This window comes from the organism of the source record quoted next, unplaced genomic scaffold (assembly GCF_019419815.1).
Source record: "Pyrus x bretschneideri cultivar Hongxiangsu unplaced genomic scaffold, Pyrus_bretschneideri_v1 Contig62, whole genome shotgun sequence".
NCBI lineage: Eukaryota > Viridiplantae > Streptophyta > Magnoliopsida > Rosales > Rosaceae > Pyrus > Pyrus x bretschneideri.
In genome coordinates this window covers 368,322-394,717 of record NW_025999801.1, presented here as the reverse complement: position 1 = coordinate 394,717, position 26,396 = coordinate 368,322, and the positions used below count along the sequence as shown (strand labels likewise).

Sequence of the window (26,396 nt, the reverse complement as noted above, 5' to 3'; positions counted from 1 at the left end):
ACGTGTTAGCTTTTTTTACATATCTAGCATTGTCAACTAGGTCTGCTTGATGCATGTGGTATTCCTTCTAAAGTCGGTGTAATTTAGTTACAACAAACAATCACGCTGTAATAATCAACTTGGCCACGCAAAGTCTACACTTTTTATGTGTTTTAATTGAGTATTGTATTTTGGCTATATTCAATCAAATCAAACATAATGGTTTTGACTTTTGAGTGGGAGGGAGTGGGTGGGCAAGAAAGCGGGACATGCTCATGCAGTTGGATGCTCTGATTCCTTCCTTACAATGGCGCCCGCAAAGCAGAAAATTGAGGAAGCACTTTTATATCTCAACTATAAGATAAACTAGTTTTTTCAGGTTCTTGTTTACATCTGTTTTTTTCTTGTACCAAATCGGTTGTTTCACATTTCACAACTCCCAACTAGGACAAAGTGATTTTTTTTTTTTTTTTTGTGTTTTTTAAGACTAGCTAGTAGTTTTGTCGCAGCAGTTCACCCTTCTAGGATCCAAAAAGACTTACAGAGGTATTTTGACATCTTTCTAACCACTATTGTGTGATTCACTTTTGCACCAAGTTAATCATGTGATTACGAATGGCATACAAACTCAAGTTGTCGACAACCATTGGACCACCCTATGGTGGTTAGCTAGGAGAAAGTGTTCGAATTTCCGAAATAAACAAACAAATAAATAAATAATAACTAGGAACAATATATTGATTTGTGACAATGACAATATAAATCAGTGTATGTTTTCATGGTCCACTGAGTAGTTTTACTCATTGCTATCACAATTCACAAATTTGTCCTTCAAACCAAGTCTGCATATATTTGGGTTCACATAATAATTTCTCCCCGATGCAGTATAAACATTGCGACAAAGAAAAGGCACAGATTCTTGGCTTGTCCCCCCTTTTCGGTCATCATGCGTTCTAAACCCCAAATTTACTGTACTATTTCAAATATCAATACCACAACAGCAAAAGAGCTCCTGCTAGACGTTGCAGTCATTGTTTTGGTCTGAAATTCGTTAATGAAAGCAACTAGGCCAAATCCCAAGTTCTGGAAAGAAGACATGCGGAATTAGTATTACCAAGTTGCATGCAAATTGCTCCCTTATCAGTCACCGAAAGGTTTATGAGGATCCATGAAAGCTAAATAATACCGACACAGTTTTGAGCTTAACAAAAATTTATTGCATAAACTGACACAGGACTTTAGTTTGCATGCCACTCGCAATCACATGATTAACTTGTTGCATATAGCATGCCTCTTATGGATGATAACAATCTGAAATGGAACTACCACGTCAATTTATACAACAAATCACTCGTCCGACAGTTGAACTTGTTCCATTACTCTCCAAATTAATGCAAGTTTACTTTTGAATTAAGCCAAGTTTCATGCTGATACGGAGTTGAGACGCTTGGAATCATGTCTTATTTTGAGCCACATCATCTTTCTATGTGATCTTAATACGATACAAATGCTGGTTGTTAAGTTATAGTCACTTACATTGTCCTGATCAACTTCTCTTATCGTCTCTTCGAGGCGAACATCCTCTATGCCAAACTCCTCACAAGCTACTTGAAGCTCATCTGAAGTAATATAGCCACTTCCATCCTTATCAAAGTAGGAGAAAGCTGAAAATAGATGATCTTCTCTCTCAATTTTTTTCAGATGCAATGTTGCAGCTACGAACTCCCCATAATCAATGGTTCCACTGTTGTCAGTGTCTATCATCTTGAACATTTCTTTCAGGCCAGCTATTTCTTCTTCAGACAACCTCTCTGCAATTGCTTGCCAAATAGTCAAAAAGAAATTATCATCCTTCTTGGTGAAAGACTATCTGAAATACAGTGTTTATGTTATTAATTGCGGTACTGGCCAAAAGAAAAGAGTTACTAAGGGCGTCTAAAGTATGTGTCTGGATCAATCGTTACTACTCTGAGAGGCATTTTCTTGGGCTTGTTCATAGCTGAAAATTGTCTTGAGCGACTTAGAACTGCAGAATCAAGAGCCTTATCAGGAGCCACACCATCAACTTGCACCCAGGGGTGGCCTGAAAGGAATAAAACCTACCATATCAATAAAAAGTAGACGACATTCCTAACACCAAATTGTGATTAAAAAAAAAAAAAAGAATATTAGGATCCGGGACACACATTTTTAGGGGTCCACTCTATAATGTATTTCAACGATCCGAATATCTATCTTTTAGGTATTTCCTTAAACATCATGTCTACCGAAAATTACCCAAATCCGAAACCATATGACCTTTGGATTAAATTTAGTGTTTATTTGTAGAATTGTATTCGTCTATTTTGTTCACTATAAATGAATGTCTTAATGATTTTGGATTTGTCCTATTTTTTGCAAGGATGATCTACGAATGATGTACTAAAATAGAGATAGTTTGAATCGTTGAAATACATTATGAAGTGGACTCTATAAAATGGGTGTCAAAATGTGTGTCAAAAGCTTCTGTCCCCAGATCCTAATCCATATATATATATATGTATGTATGTATGTATGTATAAGAACTGTGATTTCAGAAATGATCTCAGGAATTCTTAAGAGATTTATAAAATTAAAGATTTAACTTCAACATCAGATTTTAATATCATAGTAATTGAATAAAGTTTTTGCATATTTCTTTCTAATTTTAACAATCATATCTACGGTAGCTATTGTCGGTCTGAAAGACAATAATATAAATGAAAATACCCCTGACAAGACATGATACGCAAGTGATGTGGAAGGAAATCTTGTCTAACTTTTACATAAATGAGATAGATGGTAAGCATATCAGAGCTCACGGAAGAAGAATGCATTTTTGCATACTATCATTTAATATGATGTATGTTTATTATTTTATTTATCACTATTAAATAAGTTTAAATTTTAAAATTTGTTCTAATCTATTACACAAAAATACTTTCTATAGAATAACCCGTAAATGGTGGTAAACAAAAATACTTCTTGTGGAACAACCCGTAAAGGGGAGCATCAACGAGGCAATTATTCAACAGTCAGATATGCACTTGTTTTTGTTCAACTTCCATGTTTTATTCCATATCTTTTGGACAGCACAGCAGCATTAAATTTGATATACAGTCCACGTGAGTAGTTAAGGTATAGTATTATGCCCCAAAAAATCTCCAAATAGAGCAACCTACTGGTGCTTTCTAAGAATTTACAAACATGCATTTCAGTAGGAAAAATGGATTCTAATTAGTGCAAAACCCTCCCCATTAATAAAAAAAACCTCAAACTTTACAACCAACAATCCTAAAAGAAAAAATAACTAAATAATCAACAAGAAACAATGAAAGAGACTCACACAAAACTTCATGTGCTGTCAGCCGCCTTTTAGGGTCTCGCACAAGCATTCTCCTCACTAAATCTTGGCACCATCAGAAATACTAGGCCAAGGGTCTGATTCAAAATTAAGTCTCCATGCAGGACCTGTTCAAATATTCCCTGCTCGCTTTCTGTTGAATCGTAGCAAAGTAAAGTAAGAAGAAAACAATGTGGAAAACAGTTACAATAAGCAAAAGTAAGGTTATATTTACCTAAAGCATGAAAATAAGATCATCAATCAAATATATATCAAGTTAAAAGTTCCCACCAGCCCAAAATGGAGGTACCCCACTTAACAGAATGTAAGGGATCACTCCTGCACTCTAGACATCTCCTTCTGGATCATAACGCTCACGTAACACTTCAGATGCAACATAATATGGGCTTCCAACCACATCGGTAAATTTTACTCCTGCAAGGAGGAAACCACGAATATTTGAACTCACAATTTAATCATCATATTCTGAATAGTTTAATCTTCAACTATAGTTATGTGGTTGTCAAATAAACAAAAGAAAGTAGCAATGAGTCAAAAAGAAGCAAACTTGTCCAAAAGTAACTATTGGGAAGCAAGCACATCCACAACGTGGTTAAATGTGGAAGTAGGAGCAATAATGTAGAGTTATATGTATTATTGTTGAATCCTATCCAGCACATCCTAGAAACTCTTGTTGGTTCCATAACTATATTGAAATTTCCACTGATGAAATCCAGTTTTAAACTATTAACAGAGAAATTATATTTTCTGGAAACAAGTTTTTGCCATGAAATTCCATAAAAGTTCGTTTTCTACAACGACTAGAATTGAATCTCAAGGAAAAGTTTAGATTTGAAGTTGGCATTTTCTCATAAAATTCATAAACCTGTTTGTGAAATATAACCAAAATAATCTGTTATAGTAAATTTTTTTGTGAGTAATGATACGTGTTCTCACATCTTCTGCAAACTCCGTTCTTAAACTTCATTCTCAAAAATGGTTCCTTCAGAGACAAGTGCTACAACAGCACAATGGTCCAGAACAAAGATGTTCACTTCTTGCGTGCAGCTCAAACCATATGTATCTCAGTGCCCCAGAGAGGTCAAGACTACTCTGTCTGCCGAACCAACTAAAAGAGCAAACTGAGTGACAAGTGTTTGATCGTTTCGTTTATTGTTCTAATTGAGTTAAGTCATTCATGTTGAAATACTTTTTAGTGGGGATCGATGTGAGATGTGTCAAAGTAATAAGTCCTTCTAAGCAATCAGTCATTGCCGTTACCACCCCAATATCAACATGGAATCTGTTACCAGTAAATCGCGCGACGCTAGCACAGGCCAACGACTCATCGAGATAATCTCATGCACCGGTGCACGGCTGACGATACGTTAGCTTGTCGAATACAAACTTTTTCAAACATAGACAATGCCAGAACAGGTACCGAAAGAAAATACCAAAAACAATGTGCTCACTGCTCCATCCGGTATACTGCTAACCCAACTCGAAAAATTTTGGTCGCCGGCAGAGAAGCTGAGACATTCACAGCTGTTTTCTTTTATGTTACAAATAGCAGAGTACACAGAAGAGTTGATAACACAATTGCCCGACCAGAAAGCCTATCCCCTACATGTACTAATACAAAACCATTCACCTACTACATGTACTAAAACAAAGGCATCATCATTCCGACTAAAAACTGGTAATAAATTGTGAAAACTTACGCTCTCATTGCAACCACGAAAATTTGGCTCGTGTGGGTGACAACAGCCATCTCTTACCTCTAGTATTCACCCTCAGACAAAAAGAGAAACTCCTAACAACCATACCACTGAGTTTTTACTTCTTCCGGCGCCTGTTGTGTTTACCCTTAATTATTCTTCGGTTGTCACCATCACCACCACTGGAGCCAACTGGGAAGCTGCCTCCTAACCACTGATTCGCACCCAAACTACCAGAAGCCTGAAATGGGTTAGGGTTCTGTGGGTTGGTTAGGTTCTGTTGGCCTGCAAATTGGAAGGGCCTTGCTGCTGGGGCTGCGGGTGTTCCTCCGAATACAGAGGCAGATTGTGAGGTTAAAACCGGCTGTTGACCAAAACCTGGGGCTGTAGGTGTCGATGCCTGATTTGTGTCTTCGGCCATACTGTCCTCCATATTCATTTGATCATTATTACCTGGGGAACCAAATGGAAATACAGGATTGGAGTTGCCAAATGGAGGCTGTGATGGGGCACTAGTAGGTGCAGTTGAAGTGAATGAGAACATGGAAGTTGAGGATGCACCATTGGATGACCGAAACAAAGATCCACTGTTGTTATTTGTAGAAGAAACCGTGGATCCTCCAATAGTAATAGGCGCACTGATAGTAGTAGCTGCGGCAGACGAGGATCCTCCAAATACAAAAGGTACACTGTTAGTGCTAGTAGTAGCAGCAACGGAGGATCCTCCAGATACAATAAGCACTGGCCACCATCATGTAATTCATTAGCTCTAGGAATCAAACTCAGAACGTATCGTAGTACAATATGAGCATGGAATTCATCCATAACCACTGACCATCCCATGGTGGTTAACTAGGCGAAAGTGTTCGAATTTTGGAAATAAATAAATAACTAGGAGAAAGTGTTCATTTGTGTCAATGACATAATAAATCAGTCTATGTTTTCATGGTCCACTTGAGTAGTTTTACCAATTACGATCACAATTCACAAATGTGTTCCAAACCAAGTCTGCATTTATTCGTTATACAAAGAAGAAAAAAAAAACATATGCCAATGAAAATGTTTCTCCTCGCTGTATACATGATAGAAAGGGCACCGAATTTCGGATGCAAAATCCCCTCGATGTGGAAGTCTCAACAAATTCGGAGAAAACAACCCGAAATGCCTGGCTCGACTTGGAAGAGTGAGCAGTTAAGCACCTTTCTATACAATCTTAATACCTCAAAACAATGACGAATGAAGCAGGAAACCTTCTTTGTTATCTATGAACTAAATTTCAAGTGCTTATCTAAAGGCAATGCTGAAGCTACTTTGCAATCCCTTCTTACCCGGGCCAACAAAATTTCCTTTTTGCATCATGGCTACAAACTCGTTGTAATCTATGCGTCCATCCTGCAATAACAAAGTAACACGGTAACTCTCATATATAAACAGATCAGAAAAGTTGGGTTCACACAATAATTTCTCCCCGATGCAAGTAATATAAACATTGCGACAAAGAAAAGGCACAGATTCTTGACTTGTCCCCCCCTTTTCGGTCGTCATGCGTTCTAAACCCCAAATTTACTGTACTATTTCAATTATCAATACTACAGTAGCAAAAGAGCTCCTGCTAGACATTGCAGTCATTGTTTTGGTCTGAAATTCGTTAACTAAAGCAACTAGGCCAAATCCCAAGTTCTGGAAAGAAGACATGCTGGAATTAATATTACCAAGTTGCATACAAAATTTGGATATTTCAGTCACAAAAGCAAAACAAACTGGAACCATTAACTATTAATTAATGAATGATTCTAAATTGCTCCCTAATCAGCCACCGAAAGGTTTATGAGGGTCCATGAAAGCTATATAATACCGACACAGTTTGGATTAACAAAAATTTGTTGCATAAACTGACACAGGACTTGAGGTTGCATGCCACTTGTAATCACATAATTAACTTGGTGCATATAGCATGCCTCTTATGGATGATAACAATCTGAAATGGAACTACCACGTTAATTTAGACAACAAATCACTCTTCGACAGTTGAACCTGTTCCATTACTCTCCAAATTAATGCAAGCTTGCTTTTGAATTAAGCCAAGTTTCATGCTGATTCGGAGTTCATACGCTTGGGATCATGTCTTATTTTGAGCCACATTATCTTTCTATGTAATCTTAATATGATACAAATGCTGGTTGTTAAGATATAGTCACTTACATTGTCCTGATCAACTTCTCTTATCATCTCTTCGAGGCGAACATCCTCTATGCCAAACTCCTCACATGCTACTTGAAGCTCATCTGAAGTAATATAGCCACTTCCATCCTTATCAAAGTAGGAGAAAGCTGAAAATAGATGATCTTCTCTCTCAATTTTGTTCAGATGCAATGTTGCAGCCACAAACTCCCCATAATCAATGGTTCCACTGTTATCAACATCTGCCTGCAAATCGGAAAAAAGTGTTACTTTATGATCTTTAAAAATCTGTATATAATGATATTGGCTCTTTTGAGAAACAAATTCTTAACTAAAGAGACTAGTACATCACAAATAGATGAACACTTAATTGGCCTAATCATATGCACACCCCCTGTGGCTAAAGTTCAAGAATTATAGTATTTATGAAAAGTAGATTCCACAGATTAAACAAGAAACTGTCACTCGTCAATATTCAATAAATTTTGTTTTTGAAAAACACGACATTAAAATGACAGTTAAAACAAACAGACTTAACTTCACTTTTTTCCCTAACATAAAATACTACCAGTCTGTCTTCATGGCTGGAACGATCATGATGGCTATGGCCCAATAGGGTAAGAGGGGTGGTGGGGAAAGGTAAGAGAGATATGATGAATTTGATTTTGGTCAAGTTTCTCTAGGGGAAAATAACATTTACATGTGCGTCTATTACTATGCTACTTCTTGATATCCCAAAAAGATAATGAATCATTATAGTTAGTTTAAACTTAAAGTACTCCAATTTTAATCTGGCACATACTGCTTGCATTAGATCATAAATTTCAGACTCCTCCAGAGTTGCTCCAAATCTTTTCAATCCGGCCTTGAGTTCGTCAAAAGTGATTTGACCACTGTTGTCAGTGTCTATCATCTTGAACATTTCTTTCAGGCCAGCTATTTCTTCTTCAGACAACCTCTCTGCAATTACCTGCCAAATAGTTAAAAAGAAATTATCATCCTTCTTGGTGAAATCTGAAATACAGTGTTTATGTTATTAATTGCAGTGCTGGCCAAAAGAAAGAGAGAGTAACTAAAGGCATCTTAAGTATGTGTCTGGATCAATCGGTACTTACTCTGAGAGCCATTTTCTTGAGCTTGTTCATAGCTGAAAATTGTTTTAAGCGACTTAGAACTGCAGAATCAAGAGCCTTATCGGGAGCCACACCATCAACTTGCACCCAGGGGTGGCCTGAAAGGAATAAAACCTACCAAATCAATAAAAAGTAAACGACATTCCTAACACCAAATTGTGATAACAAAAGAATATTAGAATCCGGGGACACACTTTTGACACACATTTTTTAGGGGCCCACTATGTAATGTCTTTCAACAATCCGAATGTCTATCTTTTAGGTCTTTCCTTAAAGATCATGTCTACCAAAAATTACCCAAATCCGAACCATATGACCTTTGGCTTAAATTTAGTGTTTATTTGTAGAACTGTATCCATCTTCTTCACTACAAATGAATGTCTTAATGGTTTTGAATTTGTCTTATTTTTTGCAAGGATTATTTATGAATGTTGTACTAAAATATAGATGGTTTGGATCGTTGAAGTACATTATAAAGTGGACCCTACAAAATGGGTGTCAAAAGCCTGTGTCCCCTGATCCTAATGCATATATATGTATAAGAACTGTAATTTTATGTGTAGCAGCAGAAATGATTTCGGGAATTTTTAAGAGATTTATAAAATTAAAGATTTAACTTCAACAGCAGATTTAATATCATAGTAATTGAATAAAGTTTATGCATATTTCTTTCTAATTTTAACAATCACATCTAAGGTAGCTATTGTCGGTCTGAAAGACACTAAAGTAAATGAAAATACCCCTGACAAGACATAATACGCAAGTGATGTGGAAGGAAATCTTGTCAATCTTTTACGTAAATGAGGTAGATGTTACGCACATTAGAGCTCTCAGAAGAACCCATAAGGCGAGCATCAATGAGGCAATTACTCTACAGCCAGATATGCACTTGTTTTTGTTCAACTTCCATGTTTTTTTCCATATTTTTTGGACAGCGCAGCAGCATTAAATTTGATATACAGTTCAGGAGAGTAGTTAAGGTATAATATTATGACCTGCACAAGCTCCAAATAGAGCAACCTATCGGTGCTTTCTAAAAATTTACAAACATGCATTTCAATAGGAAAAAAGGATTCTCATTAGTGCAAAACCCTTGCCATTAATAAAAAAAACCTCAAACTTTACAACTAACATCCTAAAAGAAAAATAACTAAATAATTAACAAAAAACAATGAAGGAGACTCACACAAAACTTCATGTGCTGTCAGCCGCCTTTTAGGGTCTCGGACAAGCATTCTCCTCACTAAATCTTTGGCACCATCAGAAATACTAGGCCAAGGGTCTGATTCAAAATCTAAGTCACCATGCAGGACCTGTTCAAATATTCCCTGCTCACCTTCTGTTGAATCGTAGCGAAGTAAAGTAAGAAGAAAACAATGTGGAAAACAATTACAATACACAAAAGTAAAGGTCAGATTTACTAAAACAAGAAAATGAGATCAAGAATCAAATATATAGCAAGTTAAAAGTTCCCACCAGCCCAAAATGGAGGTACCCCACTTAACAGAATGTAAAGGATTACTCCTGCACTCCAGACATCTGCTTCTGGACCATAACGCTTGCGTAACACTTCGGGTGCAACATAATATGGACTTCCAACCACATCAGTAAATTTTACTCCTGCATGGACGAAACCACGAATATTTGAACTTTCAATTTAATCATCAAATTCTGAATAGTTTAATATTCAACTCTAGTTATGTGGTTGTCAAATAAACAGAAGAAAGTAACATTGAGTCAAAAAGAACCAAACTTGTCCAAAAGTAACTATTGGGAAGCAAGCACATCCACAACGTGGTTATATGTGGAAGTAGGAGCAATAATGTAGGGTTATATGTATTATTATTGAATCCTATCCAGCACATCCTAGAAACTCTTGTTGGTTCCATAACTATATTGAAATTTCCACTGATGAAATCCAGTTTTAAACTATTAACAAAGAAATTATATTTTCTGGAAACTAGTTTTTGTCATGAAATTCCGTAAAAGTTCGTTTTCTACAATGACCAGAATTGAATCTCAAGAAAAAGTTTAAATTTGAAGTTGGCATTTTCGGTACCGAAGCTTATCCAACAGTGTACCAGGTTAGGTACAGTTTCGTAGAGAGATAAAAGAACATAGGGAACCCGCAAAAGAGGGTGGTTCACTGGGTGAAAGTGAAACAGTGCAGACAAACGGGCCACGATACAAAAGGATAAAGAAGATAGTCTGAGGTCTCAAATATTTAATGAGTACGATTGCAAAATTAATGGCTGAACAGCGAATAACAAGACATGGTGAACTGTAAATTTTTATCATAAAATTGCCACCCAGGTAACAGCTCAAGGTGTATGGGCTATGGAATGAAATTGAGCACGGAATAAGTTTATACCAAAAAATGCAATGCCAATGATAAAGCTACAGCTCTAAAAAATTACGAGTAATGCTTATTTAAGAGGTGACAAATATAGAAATAACTTAGGTCACATTCTTTATGTTCCTAACTTTCGCTTTTTGCTAATAAGATCAAAAGATCATGCCTATCATCTAAAATCTATTGATTTGAATTTCAATCAACAAAAATTTCTAACGTTTGATCTCAAGTCCCATTTTCTCATAAAATTCATAAACCTGAATGTGAAATATAACCAAAATAATCTGCTATAGTAAATTTTTTGTGAGTAATAATACATGTTCTCACATCTTCAGCAAACTTCGTTCTTAAAATTCATTCTCAAAAATTGTTCCTTTAGAGACAATGGCTACAACAGCACAATTGTCCAGAACAAAGATGTTCACGCCAAAGCAATAGTTAAAACACGATTGAATGTCAAATTCAAAGGGTTTGGTGAGACTGGTGAGTGAAAGAACACGGTGTTAAGTATTATTCAAGGAGCAAACAGACAATTAAATATTTAGGGAAAATAAATTCTGTTGTCCATGCAAAATATTGCACTAGATCACACCTTGTTTTGAAGGGTTAAGGTAGACTTAATAATCTTGATCATCATAACTCAAATGACAATAATAATATGAAATGGCACTGATAATATGAAAACTGCACGATGACAATTACCTGGCTTCAAGAAAATAGATAATCCAAAATCAATAGTTTTCAGAAGTGCATCCTCATCCTGACTGACAAAAAGAAAATTCTCCGGCTTAAGGTCTCGATGCATAACTCCCAATGAATGGCAAGCTTCGACAACTCCAACTATAGTCCTAGTTAGCTCAGCTGCCTTTCTTTCTGTATAATGCCCACGCTGGATAATCCTATCAAAGAGCTCACCTCCTGCACATAATTCCATTACAACATGAACAGCTACAGCATCCTCATAAGCTCCCTTAATAGATATAACATTTGGGTGCCCTGCCAAATGGTGCATGATCTGAATTTCCCTCCTCACATCCTCCACATCCTCATCAGTTATTAACTTCCTTTTTGCAATCGATTTGCACGCATACTCTTTCCCTGTCGCCTTCTCCACACACAGAAACGTAATTCCAAACTGCCCTTGTCCTAGTTTCCTCCCCAAACTGTAAAACTCCTTTAACTTTCCAGTTTTTGTTTGTAACACTGAACCGGCAAGTCCTGCACTAGGGACCCTCTTCATCTGCGGTAGCTTCTTGGGTTTGGCAGATTGTTTTGGCTCAGTTTCTGGTTTTGGTATTGTCACTTGCTCTGGTGGTTTGTCTAGTACTGGCATAGGTGACTCAGGTTCCTTAGGTGATGATGTCTCAGTGACAGCTTCTCCGTTTGTGTGAACTGAGTCATCGGGCGACCGGTTTGGCCACATTACAGCTGAAACTGATTGGAAGAAAGCGTTCTTGGAAATGCTTGGTCCAACACAAGTATTTCCCATTTTGACCAAAACTCGATTCCTTCCTTCCTTAACACTTGCTTAACATCAAAATTCAACCTCCTCTATTGAACGTCTCTTAGCACAACAAATAAGATCTAATTTCGAAATCCGACAACTTTAGCTGATCAAGTCAAACTCCTCTCTCTCTCTAGACTCTAGTTTATACTAAAGAGATGAAAGATCAAAAGCTTGGATTTGTAACCCCAAAAGTAAAGTATCAAAATTTCTACCAAGTCAACATTCAGAAATCATCCATACCAACTTTCTGAGATTGCATCAGACTATGGCACATGAACTCTTGTGTTTGATGGAGCAAACCCAGAAATCATAAACTCAAAGTCCGATTGCAGAAAACACAAACGATAGACAGAGAAATGGTGAAAACCTTGCTTGATCAGCCACTAAATCGGCAGTTACTACAAAAAAGAACACAAGTTTGAGATGAATAAACCAAGGAATATAAGGCCAAAAGGGGAAAGAAGTAGTCAGATGAGATGAATAAACAAATCAATTAAAAGCTCTGAACTTTGAACAATTCAAGCATGATGCTGCAAAACCCAACTGAGAAAAGGAAACAGGAACTGAGTAGAAGAGGTACAAATGAAAGATGGGCAGGTAGTAACTAGTAAGTTTCGGGTGAGAGAGTGAGAGAAAATGGATCGACCTTTTCCCTTTGGTTTTTACCAAGCTGCCTGCGGCTGCCCGCCTGCCCGCCCGCCCGCCTGCCTAGTAGAAATGGAATGTTAAATATAATAATATTTCCTCTGTCTGTGTCTGCTGCGACTGGAGATCAGAAATATTATTATATTCGGACAGGCTTGTGTGTGAACGTGAATGGGGGAGTCTGAGGGCCCAGAAGTAAACGCGTTCGGTCCAGTACTAATTAATCCCCGGGTTTCTTGGTTCCTCCTGTTCAACCATGTTCAAATATTCATCATTTTTTATATATTTTATACAATTTTTATTTTTATTTTTTGGTAAATTATGAGAGAGTGTTTTATTTATTTGTTCGAATCTTGATCTGATTTTGGTCAAATATTTTCATCTCATTTTTATTTGATTTTGGTTATACATCTAAGGCACCTACAACAAAATATCCTTCTACGAATATTGTCGTCGAATTTTAAAATTAAAACAAATATGATCAAGATTAACAAGATCATCAGATGTGATATTTGTTGAGAGAAGTATCGGATCAGATGTATTGTATTTTGGAAGTGTTTGAGGCAGCCAAAAATTAAAATAGGTCAAAAAGAAAGAAAATCTTTAGCTTTGAATGTTTTTTTTTTTTGGGAATTAATTTTTGATATTTGTATATTAAGAAAAATGATTTCTACACATCATTTTTTTGAGTTTTCTCCACCTCAACTTGTCTGTTTATCTATATGTCTGAATTGTTTTCGATTTATTTAATTCAAATGTTAGGAAAAAAAAAGAAAAAAGAAAGAAGGGAGGGCATGAGAAATAAATTTAGTGAGATAACACTTCCATGAAGAAGTTAAATATAATGCTTTGTTTGGTTTTGAACATAAGAGGCATCCCACTATACATTGACAAAATAATCTCCTTTTATTCAGCTCCAGTACCATATGAAGTGATAGCATATTTTTGACACTCATATTAAATTGTACACAAAAACATAGCGATGACTGCAAACATACGTTTGTGGGAGTTCTCACTCGAGTTGGGAATCAAATCCCATCCCAATCCACTTTGTGGGGATCCTAGGGATTCTCACATCTTAATCATTCATCGTGTATCGTACGGTAAAAAATCATTTAATTTTTTTATTTAAAATTAAACACAAATAGCATCTGACGAAAATTAACCGTACGATATACGATGAACGGTTATGATGTAAAGATCCCTAAAATCCCTACAAAATAGATCCAAGAGGTTCCCTTGCCCTCGGATTAGGGGCTCCAACTCTGTACACACATTCCACCAGCCCAATGACCATTCCTTTTTGGAGGGATATGTAAGCGATTTTGGTCTAATTGACATATACTACCTAGAAAGACCTATTTGCCCCTATTTTCGAAGGAAATAAGAAAATGACACAAAGACAACCAATATTGGAGATGTTAGACTATCTCCCACCATACGCCGAAGGGTTGTGTTTGGCCCGAGAAAACCAACCCAATTCCGGGTTGACTGGCTTAAAGCATTTTCAATGGAAAGGGTTAAAAGTGCATAAGTCAAAACATGGTTAGAATTGTCATTTCCAATGGATAGTTAAGCTATAATTTAATGGAGCACTCCTTAAGGGAAGTGCAACTTTTACCTGATGCTTTCAGACGACCCATAAGCTTCTCTCTCCATGCTTCGCCGCGATAGATTCTGGTACTCTTCACTTCCTCCTTCCTCTCTTTGCGTTAAATTTGAATTTTTTATTTATTAATTTGTTTGAATAATGAATCAGTTGGTGACTCTGCTCAACTACAATACTGACATTGTTCGCGATGTGAGGATGCCATTCGCCACCTAGGCTTCAGCTTTAAAGATGTACTTTTTCTTTTCTTTTGGGTCAAATGTTCTATCTTTGCTTGGCTTCTCCTTATTTGAATTCTAACAATTTCTTACGCGTTTGTATCAAAGTTATGCCCTTGTAACCAAATTATTTGTAAATGAAAGTATGATCGATTTTTAGAAGTTTCTATTTCAGGACCATCTTTGTAAATTTCTTACTCCGCCATTAGACGGAAATTTATATATGCTAATTTTGGATTGTATTTTTTCAGTAACACTAACCATCCTGCAAACAGATTTCCAATGTGTCGTATATCATGTAACATTATACATGTGTTCAAAGCTTTTCAGATTTGATTAATTGATAAGCTAAGCTAAATGGTGAAATTACAAAGAGAAAAAGAACAGAATCATCCTCATCTCCTTTTTCCTTTCTTTCATATAATTATATTGAACAAGCATGAACCATGTTCAACAACTAAAAGAAATTAGATGGATGATCCGTCTTTCCTTCAAATGGAATAAAGAGAGAGAGAGAGAGAATCAGACCGATTCCCTAAATTAATGCGTTTCTGGCTATTCACGGAATGTGAGAAGGAACACACTTCGAATAAGCCCCGGCCACGACCGCCACCGCACGCAGCTCCGGCCATCACATATGACACGATCATATACATGTTATTGATGATCGTTAGGAGCAATGACATTAGTATTATTGTTTTTGGTTTTGGGAGCAAAACTGGAGGGTTGTCTTTGGACAATGAGCTTACGCATGGCATCCATGAGTTTTGTGCTCCTAGGTGTGTGCGGCCCAACAACTTCTTTATCATCACCAGTAAGTACATCTATATTGGTTTCCCGGTGGCTCTGGTCATGGTGATGGCGGTGGCAGTGGTGGTGATGGTGGTCCTCCTCCATTAACTTGGGTCCCCGAGACAACTCTTCGTCCTGCTGGAGCTTGCACTTGTGAAGCTTCACGTACTTCTTCATCATCATCTTCAAAAGTTTAAATTCGATGGATCGAAAGGAGACTTATTTGTTTTTTCACTTGAAGGACTAATGCATGCATGGAGGGCTTATTTATATGTTAGCTGGACGTGTTGGAGAGGACTAATATCCTCTCCAAATCTCATTGTCCAAAGCTCAAGAACCAAGCAATCCGACCATTCAAATTGAATTTGTTCGTCCTTGTTAACTTATACGGTTGGCCTCATCTCACACAAACAAAAGGCTTTGATCTTTTTTTTTGTCCACTCAAACCAATGGCTTAGATTTTCTGATCCTTAGGCTTTGACAGTAAGATCCGGAGAGGATCCAAATTCCGTTAGAGATAACAAAATATTGCCAAAAAAAGTATAATTTAGCTGTTTAATTGTTTACCATTTCAATAAATTAAGGAAAGGCTTACATTAGTTTGCCGTCGTGGTAATCTTATCCTTTTTTCAATAGTTTAATTTTGTACTTTGTAGAACAAGTTTTTTAGGTTCTGTTTGGTCACCCAATTAGATGGAAAGTTATTAATTAGTTGGAGAGTTTTCGGCTTGACGTGTTGGTTACGTCTACTGTGAGAGGAACAATTTTAAGGATAATACTTGTGTTTACCTCCTCGCTCGGTAACCTACTTATTCATCCACTTGTGTTCATTTTGTAGGGAACTTACTTAATTAATCGCAAAAGTGACACGTATAATTAGAAGTACTTTTCATTTGCTTTATCGTTATCATTTAGTCATCCACGTTTGTCGAACAAATCGACTGATTTGGAAACAATTAGCATCCTTATGAGCAACTATTCATTTATTTAATGTATATAGATGACTAAACAATCTCGAAATTGAATGATTTTTAGCAAAAATGATCTTTAAAAGCTAAAAAGAATAAACGATTTTGATTATGATTTATACGATAAAAATACACGTTCATGAGTAAGTACAAATGAGTTGACAAGTAAGCTCCTCCATGGGATGGATACAAGTCTTTTCCAAACTTTAATTCATGTGCATACAAAATTGTATTTGAGGATTTTTATCCTCCAGTCCACCAGTCCGCCTAATATACAAGCTAGCTGGGCCGTACATGGTGATTCCAATTGAGGGCTTTGATGTGATTACCGTGGCGATATTCAAAGTCAATCGCAGTCTTGGTACGTCAGAAAAATAAAAATAAAAATGCAAAGTAGACGTATGTCAATCAATTTCAAACCAGGGTTGAACAACTTCGTGTCTGACTTGAGAAGCAAGACTCCTCTGCTCCTAGCTGCTCTAGGGCACCCAGCTGAGCTGGCAAAGCTTCAATCAAAATTTCATTCGCTTCCTTCCATTCCAATATGACAAGCTGTTACGCCGGGTTCTACTGATCAATTAAGTCTTGAATCTTTCTGTTGATTTACGTGCATATACGGCCGCAATGGGGGATCTACGGATACTCAGGTGGCGGATGAAGTATTGTGCTATGGAGGCATTAGCCTTGTGCATATGGAGGCATTCCTCAAAGTTGATGTGGTTGCGGAGTCGGATGATAGTGGTGGTTGTGGTGGTGGGCATCAGCCACATTTGTACCAGCAACTAGAACTTCCAATGAGAAATTGGAGAAGGTAAGAGTGCAAACCTGGTCATCACCAGGGGCTTGCTGTTGTATAGCGGACGTTGGGGTTGATTCGGAAGCCACTCATATGCTGCATTTACATCTTGACCGCGACAGTTGCATTTTCCAATGGTTGGAGAAGAGCAGACTCTGCCTGTTGTGCCGCTTGTCCATGCCTACCAGTTGTAAGTGATGTGATAGATCTAATGCAATGCGATCATGTACCAATTGATCTGATTGATGATCTCACTCTGCTACATATATGATAATAACGCTCAAAAGCACGATTCATTGATCGTATGTAGAAGAAAAAATGGCCAAAAACATAGATTGAACATATGATCAGTTCAAATTAAACATTGTCTGCATACAAAAACAGCCGCTCAATGCTTATGGTTCTTCCTTAACAAAGAAACTTGGGGCAAGCAAAAATCTTCCTCATGATTCAGGATTTCCATCTCGTCATCGTCTGGCTTCTGAAAGACAAGGAGTAAAAACGGAATAAAATGTACACCTCAATAGGTCTGAGGACACATACTTAAAATCCCATGGGAGCATTTCAATATTTCATACGGCATATTTGAGTAACGTTAAATTTATCAAATAAAAAAAAAACGAAGCTTTATACTATTAACCAAGAGTTCTATGTTGTATGCACAGATACTCTGAACTTGCCTTTCTGATTACTCTAAACAAACAAATATCGATCAATATGAAGATTCGATCATTTAAAAGGGAGAGCATAGGACAGTCCATGATAAGCAATAACAAAAATTGAAATATGCAAATATGGACAAATTAATTAAATTAGTTATATACCAGCATTTCCAAGTTGTAGAACCGATCGAGCAATTGAAGAACCTCATCCGAAGAGAAGTACCGGTCAAACCTGTGAAGATCATACAGAAAAAGAGTGAGGCTATCAATCAGAAAATGGAGGCTCACTGGAATAAGTGTTAGAAAACCTGGGAGCAGTAATGTGAGGTGGAAAGGAACCTTCTCTGCAGAAAATCCATTAAACCATAAAGGACAAAGTGACGATGTATGCCTGCACAAACAAGTTACCGATTTCTTATCTATTAACGAACAACACTGATGATATAAGGAAAAAAATTTGAATGCGAGAACCAAAATGAACAATTATCAGTCTAATTATTTTACAATTTACTCAATGTGCATGAACTCCTAGACATAGCTTTTCTTCCCATGTGAAGGTTCATTGCAAGAGCGATAATATTCACTTATATCATCCAGAACAATAATGTACAAAAATTGGCAGGTAAAAATTTCAATCACATATGTATAATTCTCAGTATGAAGATTCAAGCATGTGATTTGACACAGATGCTGCTTGACCGCCTTTTCCAACAACCAAACTGATACATTTTCCATTCAAGTTTCACCCAACTACTCATATAGAGTAATTAAAAACAAAATACAAAGATGTGAAATTAGATTCGTAAAACTTACCTTGTAATTTCGTCAGGGGATAAAATTCAAGAGCTTCTAGCAGTCTAAGCTCCAACTCAATCTCTGATTGGTCCTATTAACCAGAAAATCGCGACAAAAAGAGTCAATAAAATTAACATGAAAAACATATATGTATGTACATGTCTATATAAAGATGAAGACCTTGGGGAGAGAAGAAGCAGAGGAAGGGGGAGCGTTGCACGGAGAGTGTACAGACATGCCATCTGGTTCCTCTTCCCTTCCCTTGCCACCACTTTCCATTTGTTTCAACTATAAATACTTTATCTAGAAGAAAATAAAGAAAAGACCTTCCCCTTGTTTACGGTAAAATGTTTCAAAACCTTTTCAGGTTAAACTGAAAACTGAAAATGAAGGCATTTTTCTCTTTTCATTTTCTTTTCTTCACTAGGGTTTTCAAATTTGATCCAGAGAGATCTCTGGAATGAGTGGCTATGCTGTTAGCCCCTGGAGCAAGCCCAAGTTCGGCCTGTTCTTGGCTGGAACTATAAGTGATGAGTTGAGATGGGACTTGAGACAACTCGAGCTGAAATGTTATGTCACCATGAGGTCAAACTCGGACCAATATAAAATAAGCATCTTGAGAGGATGAAGGCACACAAACATATCCAACAAACTCACATAAACATTTCTGTATAGAAATATTGTTTAGTCAAACACTCTTGAGGTATAAAGTTTAAGCCTTGTAAGCTTTTAGTATCTTGTGGGACTAAGATTTGATAGATAGTTGAGTACTAAATAATGGAGTGCAGAATAGCTTTTTGGATAGCTTTTAAGGAGTGGCAATAACAAGAGAGGGTAGATTTCAAAAATTACATTGAAAAAATAAGGAAAAAGTGCACAGTGAAATTTTAGAGTGCCGTAAGCAAAATGTACTGTATACAAAACCATATAACCTCACACAGTGGAGCAGTGAATCCTAGAAATGCAGGGTCAGACTCAGATGTGAACCCCTGAGGGAATATTTGTAAAATTTATCAATAACTTCCAGTAAATTTCATATTAAAGTTTTCATTTTGGAGAAATGATTTCCGCACACCTTTTTTCACCTCCTGCACACCCTTTTTTCAAGCCATTGGATTGAACAAATCAAAGGAGAATCAATGGCCACAATTTAGAGGGTTGTGCAGAAAGTGAAAATTTGATGTGCAGAAATCACTTTCCTTCTTTTAGGGCCTGAAAATTATGTGTCAGTTTGGCCGCTTTTTCTTGAAAACGCTTTTGTAAGAAGCACAACCAGATATTCAAGTGTTTTACCAAACACTGTCAGAATAAGCGCGTTTAGTCATTTTAAAAGTTCGAAACAGGCCCTATTAGTACTTGAGACTTATCCCATCTTTTTTATTCTCTCGGCTGTGGAACAGCCATCACTGATCATTCAATTTACCTACTGTAAAATGTAAATGATGCCCAAATGAAACGCAAAGCTAACACATTTAACATAACACTATCATCAGTAAAAGGAAAAACAAAAGAATCTCCAAATCAGAAACGACCAACAATCCACAACCTCATCAAAATCAATCAATACTATGATTTCACATTACAGAGAACAAGAAATCAAAAACCCCAAATACACATATAGCATAACTTAATGCCATAAAAAAAAATGGAAGAAAACGGCAGATGGGGACGAAAAAAATGAAAGCACTGACCTCCAAGACAGCTTCTTTGTTGCAGACACAAGTAACCCAGCGACGAAATGGAGAGAGAGAGAGAGAGAGAGAGAGAGAGAGAGGCCTTTTTCTTCTTATCGTTGCAATGTGCGTGTAAAAAATTCCTACCGTAACGTGTCATTTTTACAGTTTATTATCTATCTAGTTGGTGCTATTTGAATTTGGGTAGGGCCCGTGGGTTCGGGTCTCAGCGGTCTAACCGGTCGGGTATGAAGGATAAAAATCGGTATGGTGACAGGTTTGACGAAATTTTCAAGTTTGGTGCTCAGGCAGGCGGAAATGGTGTTGTAATTCCCAACTAACTTACAGCGAAGGACTACAAACTACTCTATGTAATTGTGTTTACCCTAAAGATTACAAGACCTACGTGGAGTGCAAACCGTAAATCTAGGACCTATGTCACCTAACTACGTCTTTGGGAAAGACTAAACGCGCTCGGTCTTGATCACAACCGTTATGGTTCTGCGAATGGGGATAAGACTAAACGGGCAGAGATACTCGAAGGTCACGGTGGTCGTGATAACAATCCGGAGTTCGAGCGTGCTCCTGCCGAACTTGAGTTGTTACGAGATGTAATCCACACTTGAAAAAGCCAAGAACACCAACTTGCCTTCGGAAGAAAGCGACCGACACTTTTAGCGAAGCACCTTGGTCGGAATTTATACTTAGCGAAGCATCCATGGTTGAATGGTTAAAGATCTTTAAATTTAAGCATTTTCTTTATATACATCATATAACCTCATACAACTTTCAATTAGACCTCCATTTTCCTTTAATTCGACTATATTTAATTTATTACTCGTCCAACATACATTCAACATACTGGAGAAGGTACCACTGCAAAACCTCCAAACACAGCAGGCTTGAGAGCGTAACTGGAACTTCAGTTGACAAACAAATGGATCTATCAATATACTACTACTCAACGTAACTCAGGCTTCGGCCGAGAAAGAAAACATTTACAGTAATTTAAACTATGAACCACCCCAAAAACTACTAAAGTAGTAACACAGCATCTCATCCAAGTATACTGACCAGAGGGAGGACTGATGCTTGCAATAGAACGCTTTCGTAATTTCTTAGCCCTGAAAGACTCTCTTCACAAATCCTTGGAAAGAAGTCCCCATCCCAGCACCGACAGCTTCTGCCAAGTATGTCGCCTCTTGAATGGTTTTCTTCAAGTCAAAGGCATCTTTCACCAGATTATCCAAGAATGCCCATGTATCACGAAAATCTGGGGAATTGTCGGCAAGCATGTAAATCTCAGTTGTGGAGTATATTCCTCCAAGGACAGTCCGCTTCACATACCACTGAAAATCAGCGGTGTCATCACCAGCACCATGCCAAATCTCATCCACAAGCATCGCCCTCTGCTTAAAACTTGTGGGAACATTCACTGGTTGTGCCTGGATGCTAAGAGCTTGAGGCCATTTCGATATGTAGGGTGCCTGCATTTCTAAGCGAATACGGATAAGCTTGGCGATACGGTCACTGAGTATCAAACTTTTCAGCTCATCTGTACTGGACTCGATTCTATCAATAAGCATCTGCAAACAGTCATCCATGAAAAACTCCACCAGAGTGCCCTCTTTCCTTGGAAATGATCCAACAATAGATGGAGACACACCAACATCCCTTGCACCAGCAATCATCGCGGCTTCGCTCCATCCCAATCTTATCACATGGGGAAGCGAGGCCTGGAGCACGCGAGCTTGCTCATCTTGGTATTCTACTCTCGACTTCCTTGTGTGACCAGCTGTTGATGACGTGGAATTCGAAACATTAGGGAATTCATTGGCCGTTGATGATGTGGAATTTGCAAAACTAGGGGGTTTTTCAACAAATGGTTCAGAGCTCACAGTGGTGGAAAAGTGAGAACGACCAACAAGCGATTGAAGAGGACGGAATTGAATCATATGGGTATTGCTACTGCTAACCAAGGGTGCGCCAAAGAGCCGGAGAAGCCGATTTGCTGTGGATCGATACATTTTGATTCTGTATTGCCAATATCTTCCTAGAGACAAAAAGAGTTTAGTCAAGACATACGTTAATATAAGTCGCTGGTTTTGCAACATAATTCCTAACACAGCTCCAAAGTTGGAGTTAATTTCTTCAATATTTCACTTTACCAAGAATTGTTAATTTCTTCAGTATTTCACTTTGAATTTCTTCAATACTTCATTTTACCAAGAATTGTTAATTTCTTCAATATTTCACTTAAGATCAAAGGATATCCAGAGCAGTTCAATGTTAATTATTTTCCCCAAACAAAAATTGAGATTGGAGACCTTACATTGCATTGTGTCATTGTTAACCAAATGAATCCTAACAACAATTTGGATAATTTATATTATTTTTTTCATAACAAAATCTTGATACAGATCATTAAGAGCCCTAAATTAGAAACCCTAATCATGATATAATTTGGGAATTCAAAAACCCTAAACAAAACCCCTAAATTCCAGACACCAATTTAATCTAAAAAAGTAAAAATTACCATTAAAAAAAAAGAGAAAGAAGGATAAAGCTATTGAGAATAAAAACCTGGATTTGGAAGAGAGAGCTTCGTTGTTGCAGAAGATGTGGAAACCCAACGGCGAAAGGCAGAGAGAGAGAGAGAGAGAGAGAGAGAGAGAGTGAGGAGAGTTTGCCTGCCTTTTCTTTGGCTGTGGCTCGCACAGAAAAAAGCGTTTTTCTGTTGTTGCGTTCAAGCCTACGTGTATGAAAATTAACCTTTATTTTTATACTATTCAATAGTCCCAATTTTTTTTTAAACCTTTAGTTAGAAAAATATTAAAAAAACTAATAAAAATATTTTAAAATTTTTAATTTAACCAAAATGATAAAAATTTATTGTAACTAAATAGTACCAAGAGTAATTTTTTAAAGTAAAAATATTATTAACGTTAAAAATAAACATTTTCAAAAATATTTTATTAAGCTTCGTAGAAATATATTTTCGTAGGCCATTTATAACGCCTCAAATCAGAAGGAGGTAAAACGTAGTTGACCCAAAATATTTGTGCGCAACCGTCCACAGGAGACGAAAGAAAGAAACCGAAACAAGGAAAGAAAGCATCTTCTTCTTCAACTGTGCGTGTGGCTGTTTGGTACGCATGGAGAGAGGGGTGCAGAGATGGGTCGTGGACATATCAGAGTGGGACCCATCTCCCCATGATTTCTCCTCTGCTCTCTCTCTCCTCCCTCCACTTGAGCAATCATCTGTCACCAGGTTTTCCCTCTCTCTCTCTCTCCTATGCTTTCTTTTTGGTCTCGTGTTGTATTCTGTTCTGGTTTTCACCTTTCATAAGGAACATAGAATGGATGAACAGAGGAGGTTTGAACTGTTGTTTTTTGAAATTGAGCATTGAAGCTCTTTGTTATGGTTTAAATTTATCAACAATCGTTTAACACCGTTAACGAAGGTACATTGTATTTTGACATTGGTAGATTTGTACAGATGGAAGACCGGAAGCGGGCGCTTGTGAGCCGCTTGCTTCAGTATGCTCTTGCACATCAAGTGTTGGCAATTCCGTTTCATGAAATTATCATCAACCGCACCTTGGAAGGCAAACCGTATCTGGTATGACTACACTCATCAGTTCTTGTTTTGTCTGACTGAATCCGAATATGTGTTACCATCACGGATTAGCATTAGTATCTTTGTTCATTGTACTATGAATATGCATAATGTCCTTTTGTTTTCAGGAATGTGGCCACGCTTGCGTGGATTTTCCCAATTTTAACTTCAATGCATCGCATCATGGCGACTACGTTGCTATAGCATCCGAACCTTTGTGCCTGGTGGGGGTGGACATTGTTTCGGTAGTCATTCCACAGAAAGAGACGCCTATAGAGTTTGTTAAAAACTTCTCCTCTTGCTTTTCAAGTTTTGAATGGGATAATATACTCAGCGCTGGAACCTCGGATGATATTCTGACTGAGTTTTACAGGTACCCCTAATCTTCATCTATTCGTTGAGCCATTAGATCTGTTACAGTTTGTTATTTCTTCATTTTTAATCAAATGCCTACTTTATCCGTTGAAAAATTGATCATATCTCGGTATGCTTATAAGTTATACACTTGTATTCTTACTGCAAAGCTGTGTTATCCGATAGAGAATTACTGGAACACTATATTTCTTATCTTATTTCAACATTAATTACGATTAATACTATTTATCTCCCCTGAATGCGAAATTATGGATTTAACTTGAGCATCTTGCTCAGCACATTTTACCGCTAATTTAGATATGGCTAGCAGACCTTGCCTGAAAACTTTGCCTTTATTTTCACTATGTTTTCTGCCGGGATAAGCTCATGCGTCAATTTCAGTAGAAACCTTTCAATACAAGTTTTTAATTCTAGTTGAATGTCTAGGTGAGTCATTCTGGTTTGGAATAGAAATTTTTATATATTGGAGCATAAATGGAAAACTTTTCTGTCTTACAAGAATTTAGTTCTTAAACAAACAGCATCCTGGAGAGGTTAAAAAATTTGAGCAGCTGATGATTTGCAAGGTCCTTTTTCTTGTGCGTAGATATTGGTGTTTGAAAGAAGCTTATGTCAAAGCAATTGGGAGCGGAGTGGCATATGGTTTGGACAAAGTGGAATTTCATCACAGTTGCTGGACAAATATTTCTGTACACGTTGAGGGGAAGCTTATGAGAGAATGGCGATTTTGGCTTCTCGAGCTAGGGAAGGGACATTTGGTAATTCTCTGTTTTTCTTTTCAACGAGCTCTGGCTTTTTGGTACATATCGCTGCGTTATTTTGATTGTCATGGTTACATAGTTATTTTGTTGGTTTTCTATGACTAACATCCATATCGATTGCCATATTTCATGACGTTATGTGTTGAATGATAACGTGCATATGGAGGGACATGTGCGGTAACAAAAGTATCAAGACAATGAGGGAACTTAGAGACTCGAAAACATTAAGATTAAAGGTAGATCTGCTTGAAACTACTGTCATTCAGCTTAGGTTAAGAGAAAGACTAACTTAGGATTAGTCACACTTAGGGTCTTTCGTGTTTCTAAAGAGCTGATATAAGATCTGGTTCGCCTGCAGATTCTTTTTCTCCCTAGCCCTAAACTAGTCCAACATCTTTGAGGCATTAAGGCTGCATTTGCGTTTATACGGCATGAGGCAATTAATCGTGTTTTCACCTTATGTAACAGTTGTCCGTAAAATCGCAGGTCTCCATTGCTAGGGGTCATCCAAGATCAGCTACGGAGAGTTACATGAGAACATTAAAACAGGTAGAGTTCGGCGAGGAGGAATATCAAACAGCTCTTCATCTTCCAAATGCCGGATTTGTCTCGAGAACGGTAGAGCAACTCGTTACAGTTTTACAGAAAGCTAGGGACCATTGAACCACCTATGAAGAGGAGGATAAAGCATTCTCCTCACTATTTACAGATGAGAGCAAAATCACTGCTTTATCGGTAATTCTGTTCCTTGAGTCGCAAGGCTTCTGTTCGAAGTAAATATGTAGGAGTCGGTATTACAACGAGAGAACGCTTAAATCTCTTAGGCTACTACGTCTCACCTGGAAATTAACATTAGAAGATCTTTCTATCGATCGGTTGGTATTGGATTTTGAATTTCATTGCTTGGGAAGTGGGAAAGTAGTTACTAGATAATTGCTAAAGTCTCACATCGAGAAGATGAGATATTAAATATGTTTAAAAAGATTTACACAATGCTATGATATTGCTTAGCCTAATAGCGTGAGCTTGTAACTAATCAGGGCATTAAAGTGATTGGTTGCCTACACAAAGCCTAACCAGGTGAGGTGGTTATGGTGGCCTTGGTATGTTCACCTTGGGTGAAACCACACAAAGTGCACCCTTAAACCCTTGGGTTACCAATTACCATGGTTGGAGGTAGCTAATAAAGTCGATTTTCAGATTGGGGTTGGGTTCTAAACCAAGCCCCGCAGACCAAGATATGCTTGCCCT

The 26,396-nt window shown here is 37.4% G+C and overlaps 4 protein-coding genes across 12 annotated transcripts; 1 reads left to right on the top strand and 3 right to left on the bottom strand.

Annotated features, from left to right (window-relative positions):
- Window positions 1–1,386: 1,386 nt before the first annotated feature.
- Window positions 1,387–13,019, bottom strand: LOC103947026 (calcium-dependent protein kinase 1). 5 transcript variants are annotated; one of them, XM_048572702.1, is made up of 8 exons: window positions 12,879–13,019; window positions 11,428–12,630; window positions 9,849–9,992; window positions 9,559–9,711; window positions 8,355–8,470; window positions 8,042–8,209; window positions 7,447–7,485; window positions 1,387–1,701 (listed from the first exon to the last, which is right to left on the bottom strand). In XM_048572702.1, the coding sequence occupies exons 2-8, from the start codon at window positions 12,212–12,214 to the stop codon at window positions 1,402–1,404; spliced, it is 1,707 nt and encodes a 568-aa protein (XP_048428659.1). In that variant the 5' UTR covers window positions 12,215–12,630; window positions 12,879–13,019; the 3' UTR covers window positions 1,387–1,401. The 5 variants fall into 5 exon arrangements, with proteins under 5 accessions (XP_048428659.1, XP_048428661.1, XP_048428660.1 ...); XM_048572704.1 differs by lacking the exon at window positions 12,879–13,019 and adding an exon at window positions 12,777–12,872; XM_048572703.1 differs by lacking the exon at window positions 12,879–13,019 and adding an exon at window positions 12,741–12,853.
- Window positions 13,020–16,647: 3,628 nt separating this feature from the next.
- Window positions 16,648–19,049, bottom strand: LOC103947024. The gene is made up of 5 exons (XM_009357863.3): window positions 18,898–19,049; window positions 18,736–18,808; window positions 18,262–18,313; window positions 18,085–18,154; window positions 16,648–17,741 (listed from the first exon to the last, which is right to left on the bottom strand). Exons 1-5 carry the CDS (start codon window positions 18,994–18,996, stop codon window positions 17,649–17,651), a joined length of 387 nt encoding a protein of 128 aa, XP_009356138.2. The 5' UTR covers window positions 18,997–19,049; the 3' UTR covers window positions 16,648–17,648.
- Window positions 17,580–23,132, bottom strand: LOC103947023 (ubiquinone biosynthesis protein COQ9, mitochondrial). 3 transcript variants are annotated; one of them, XM_048572721.1, is made up of 7 exons: window positions 22,974–23,132; window positions 20,409–22,443; window positions 19,044–19,279; window positions 18,736–18,808; window positions 18,231–18,313; window positions 18,085–18,154; window positions 17,580–17,741 (listed from the first exon to the last, which is right to left on the bottom strand). In XM_048572721.1, exon 2 carries the CDS (start codon window positions 22,415–22,417, stop codon window positions 21,509–21,511), a length of 909 nt encoding a protein of 302 aa, XP_048428678.1. In that variant the 5' UTR covers window positions 22,418–22,443; window positions 22,974–23,132; the 3' UTR covers window positions 17,580–17,741; window positions 18,085–18,154; window positions 18,231–18,313; window positions 18,736–18,808; window positions 19,044–19,279; window positions 20,409–21,508. The 3 variants fall into 3 exon arrangements, with proteins under 3 accessions (XP_048428678.1, XP_048428680.1, XP_048428679.1); XM_048572723.1 differs by having other exon boundaries at window positions 20,409–22,439; XM_048572722.1 differs by lacking the exon at window positions 19,044–19,279.
- Window positions 23,133–23,430: 298 nt separating this feature from the next.
- LOC103947022 (L-aminoadipate-semialdehyde dehydrogenase-phosphopantetheinyl transferase) lies at window positions 23,431–26,039 on the top strand. Of its 3 annotated transcripts, none has more exons than XM_009357857.3 (5): window positions 23,431–23,661; window positions 23,880–24,012; window positions 24,138–24,382; window positions 24,971–25,142; window positions 25,632–26,039. In XM_009357857.3, the coding sequence occupies exons 1-5, from the start codon at window positions 23,546–23,548 to the stop codon at window positions 25,806–25,808; spliced, it is 843 nt and encodes a 280-aa protein (XP_009356132.2). In that variant the 5' UTR covers window positions 23,431–23,545; the 3' UTR covers window positions 25,809–26,039. The 3 variants fall into 3 exon arrangements, with proteins under 3 accessions (XP_009356132.2, XP_009356131.2, XP_009356133.2); XM_009357856.3 differs by having other exon boundaries at window positions 25,614–26,039; XM_009357858.3 differs by having other exon boundaries at window positions 23,520–23,661; window positions 23,890–24,012; window positions 25,614–26,039.
- Window positions 26,040–26,396: the final 357 nt, after the last annotated feature.

Coding starts and splice junctions, on each gene's coding strand:
- LOC103947023 (XM_048572721.1), bottom strand. CDS start 22,417: ATGTATCGATCCACAGCAAATCGGCTTCTCCGGCTCTTTGGCGCACCC.
- LOC103947024 (XM_009357863.3), bottom strand. CDS start 18,996: ATGGAAAGTGGTGGCAAGGGAAGGGAAGAGGAACCAGATGGCATGTCT. Junction 18,155..18,261: donor ATGGATTTTCTGCAGAGAAG/GTTCCTTTCCAC, acceptor TGATCTTCACAG/GTTTGACCGGTACTTCTCTT. Junction 17,742..18,084: donor TCTACAACTTGGAAATGCTG/GTATATAACTAA, acceptor CTTGTCTTTCAG/AAGCCAGACGATGACGAGAT.
- LOC103947022 (XM_009357856.3), top strand. CDS start 23,546: ATGGAGAGAGGGGTGCAGAGATGGGTCGTGGACATATCAGAGTGGGAC. Junction 23,662..23,879: donor GAGCAATCATCTGTCACCAG/GTTTTCCCTCTC, acceptor TGACATTGGTAG/ATTTGTACAGATGGAAGACC. Junction 24,013..24,137: donor TGGAAGGCAAACCGTATCTG/GTATGACTACAC, acceptor TTTTGTTTTCAG/GAATGTGGCCACGCTTGCGT.
- LOC103947026 (XM_048572702.1), bottom strand. CDS start 12,214: ATGGGAAATACTTGTGTTGGACCAAGCATTTCCAAGAACGCTTTCTTC. Junction 9,712..9,848: donor GGTACCTCCATTTTGGGCTG/GTGGGAACTTTT, acceptor ACGATTCAACAG/AAGGTGAGCAGGGAATATTT. Junction 8,210..8,354: donor TCAAGAAAATGGCTCTCAGA/GTAAGTACCGAT, acceptor ACTATTTGGCAG/GTAATTGCAGAGAGGTTGTC.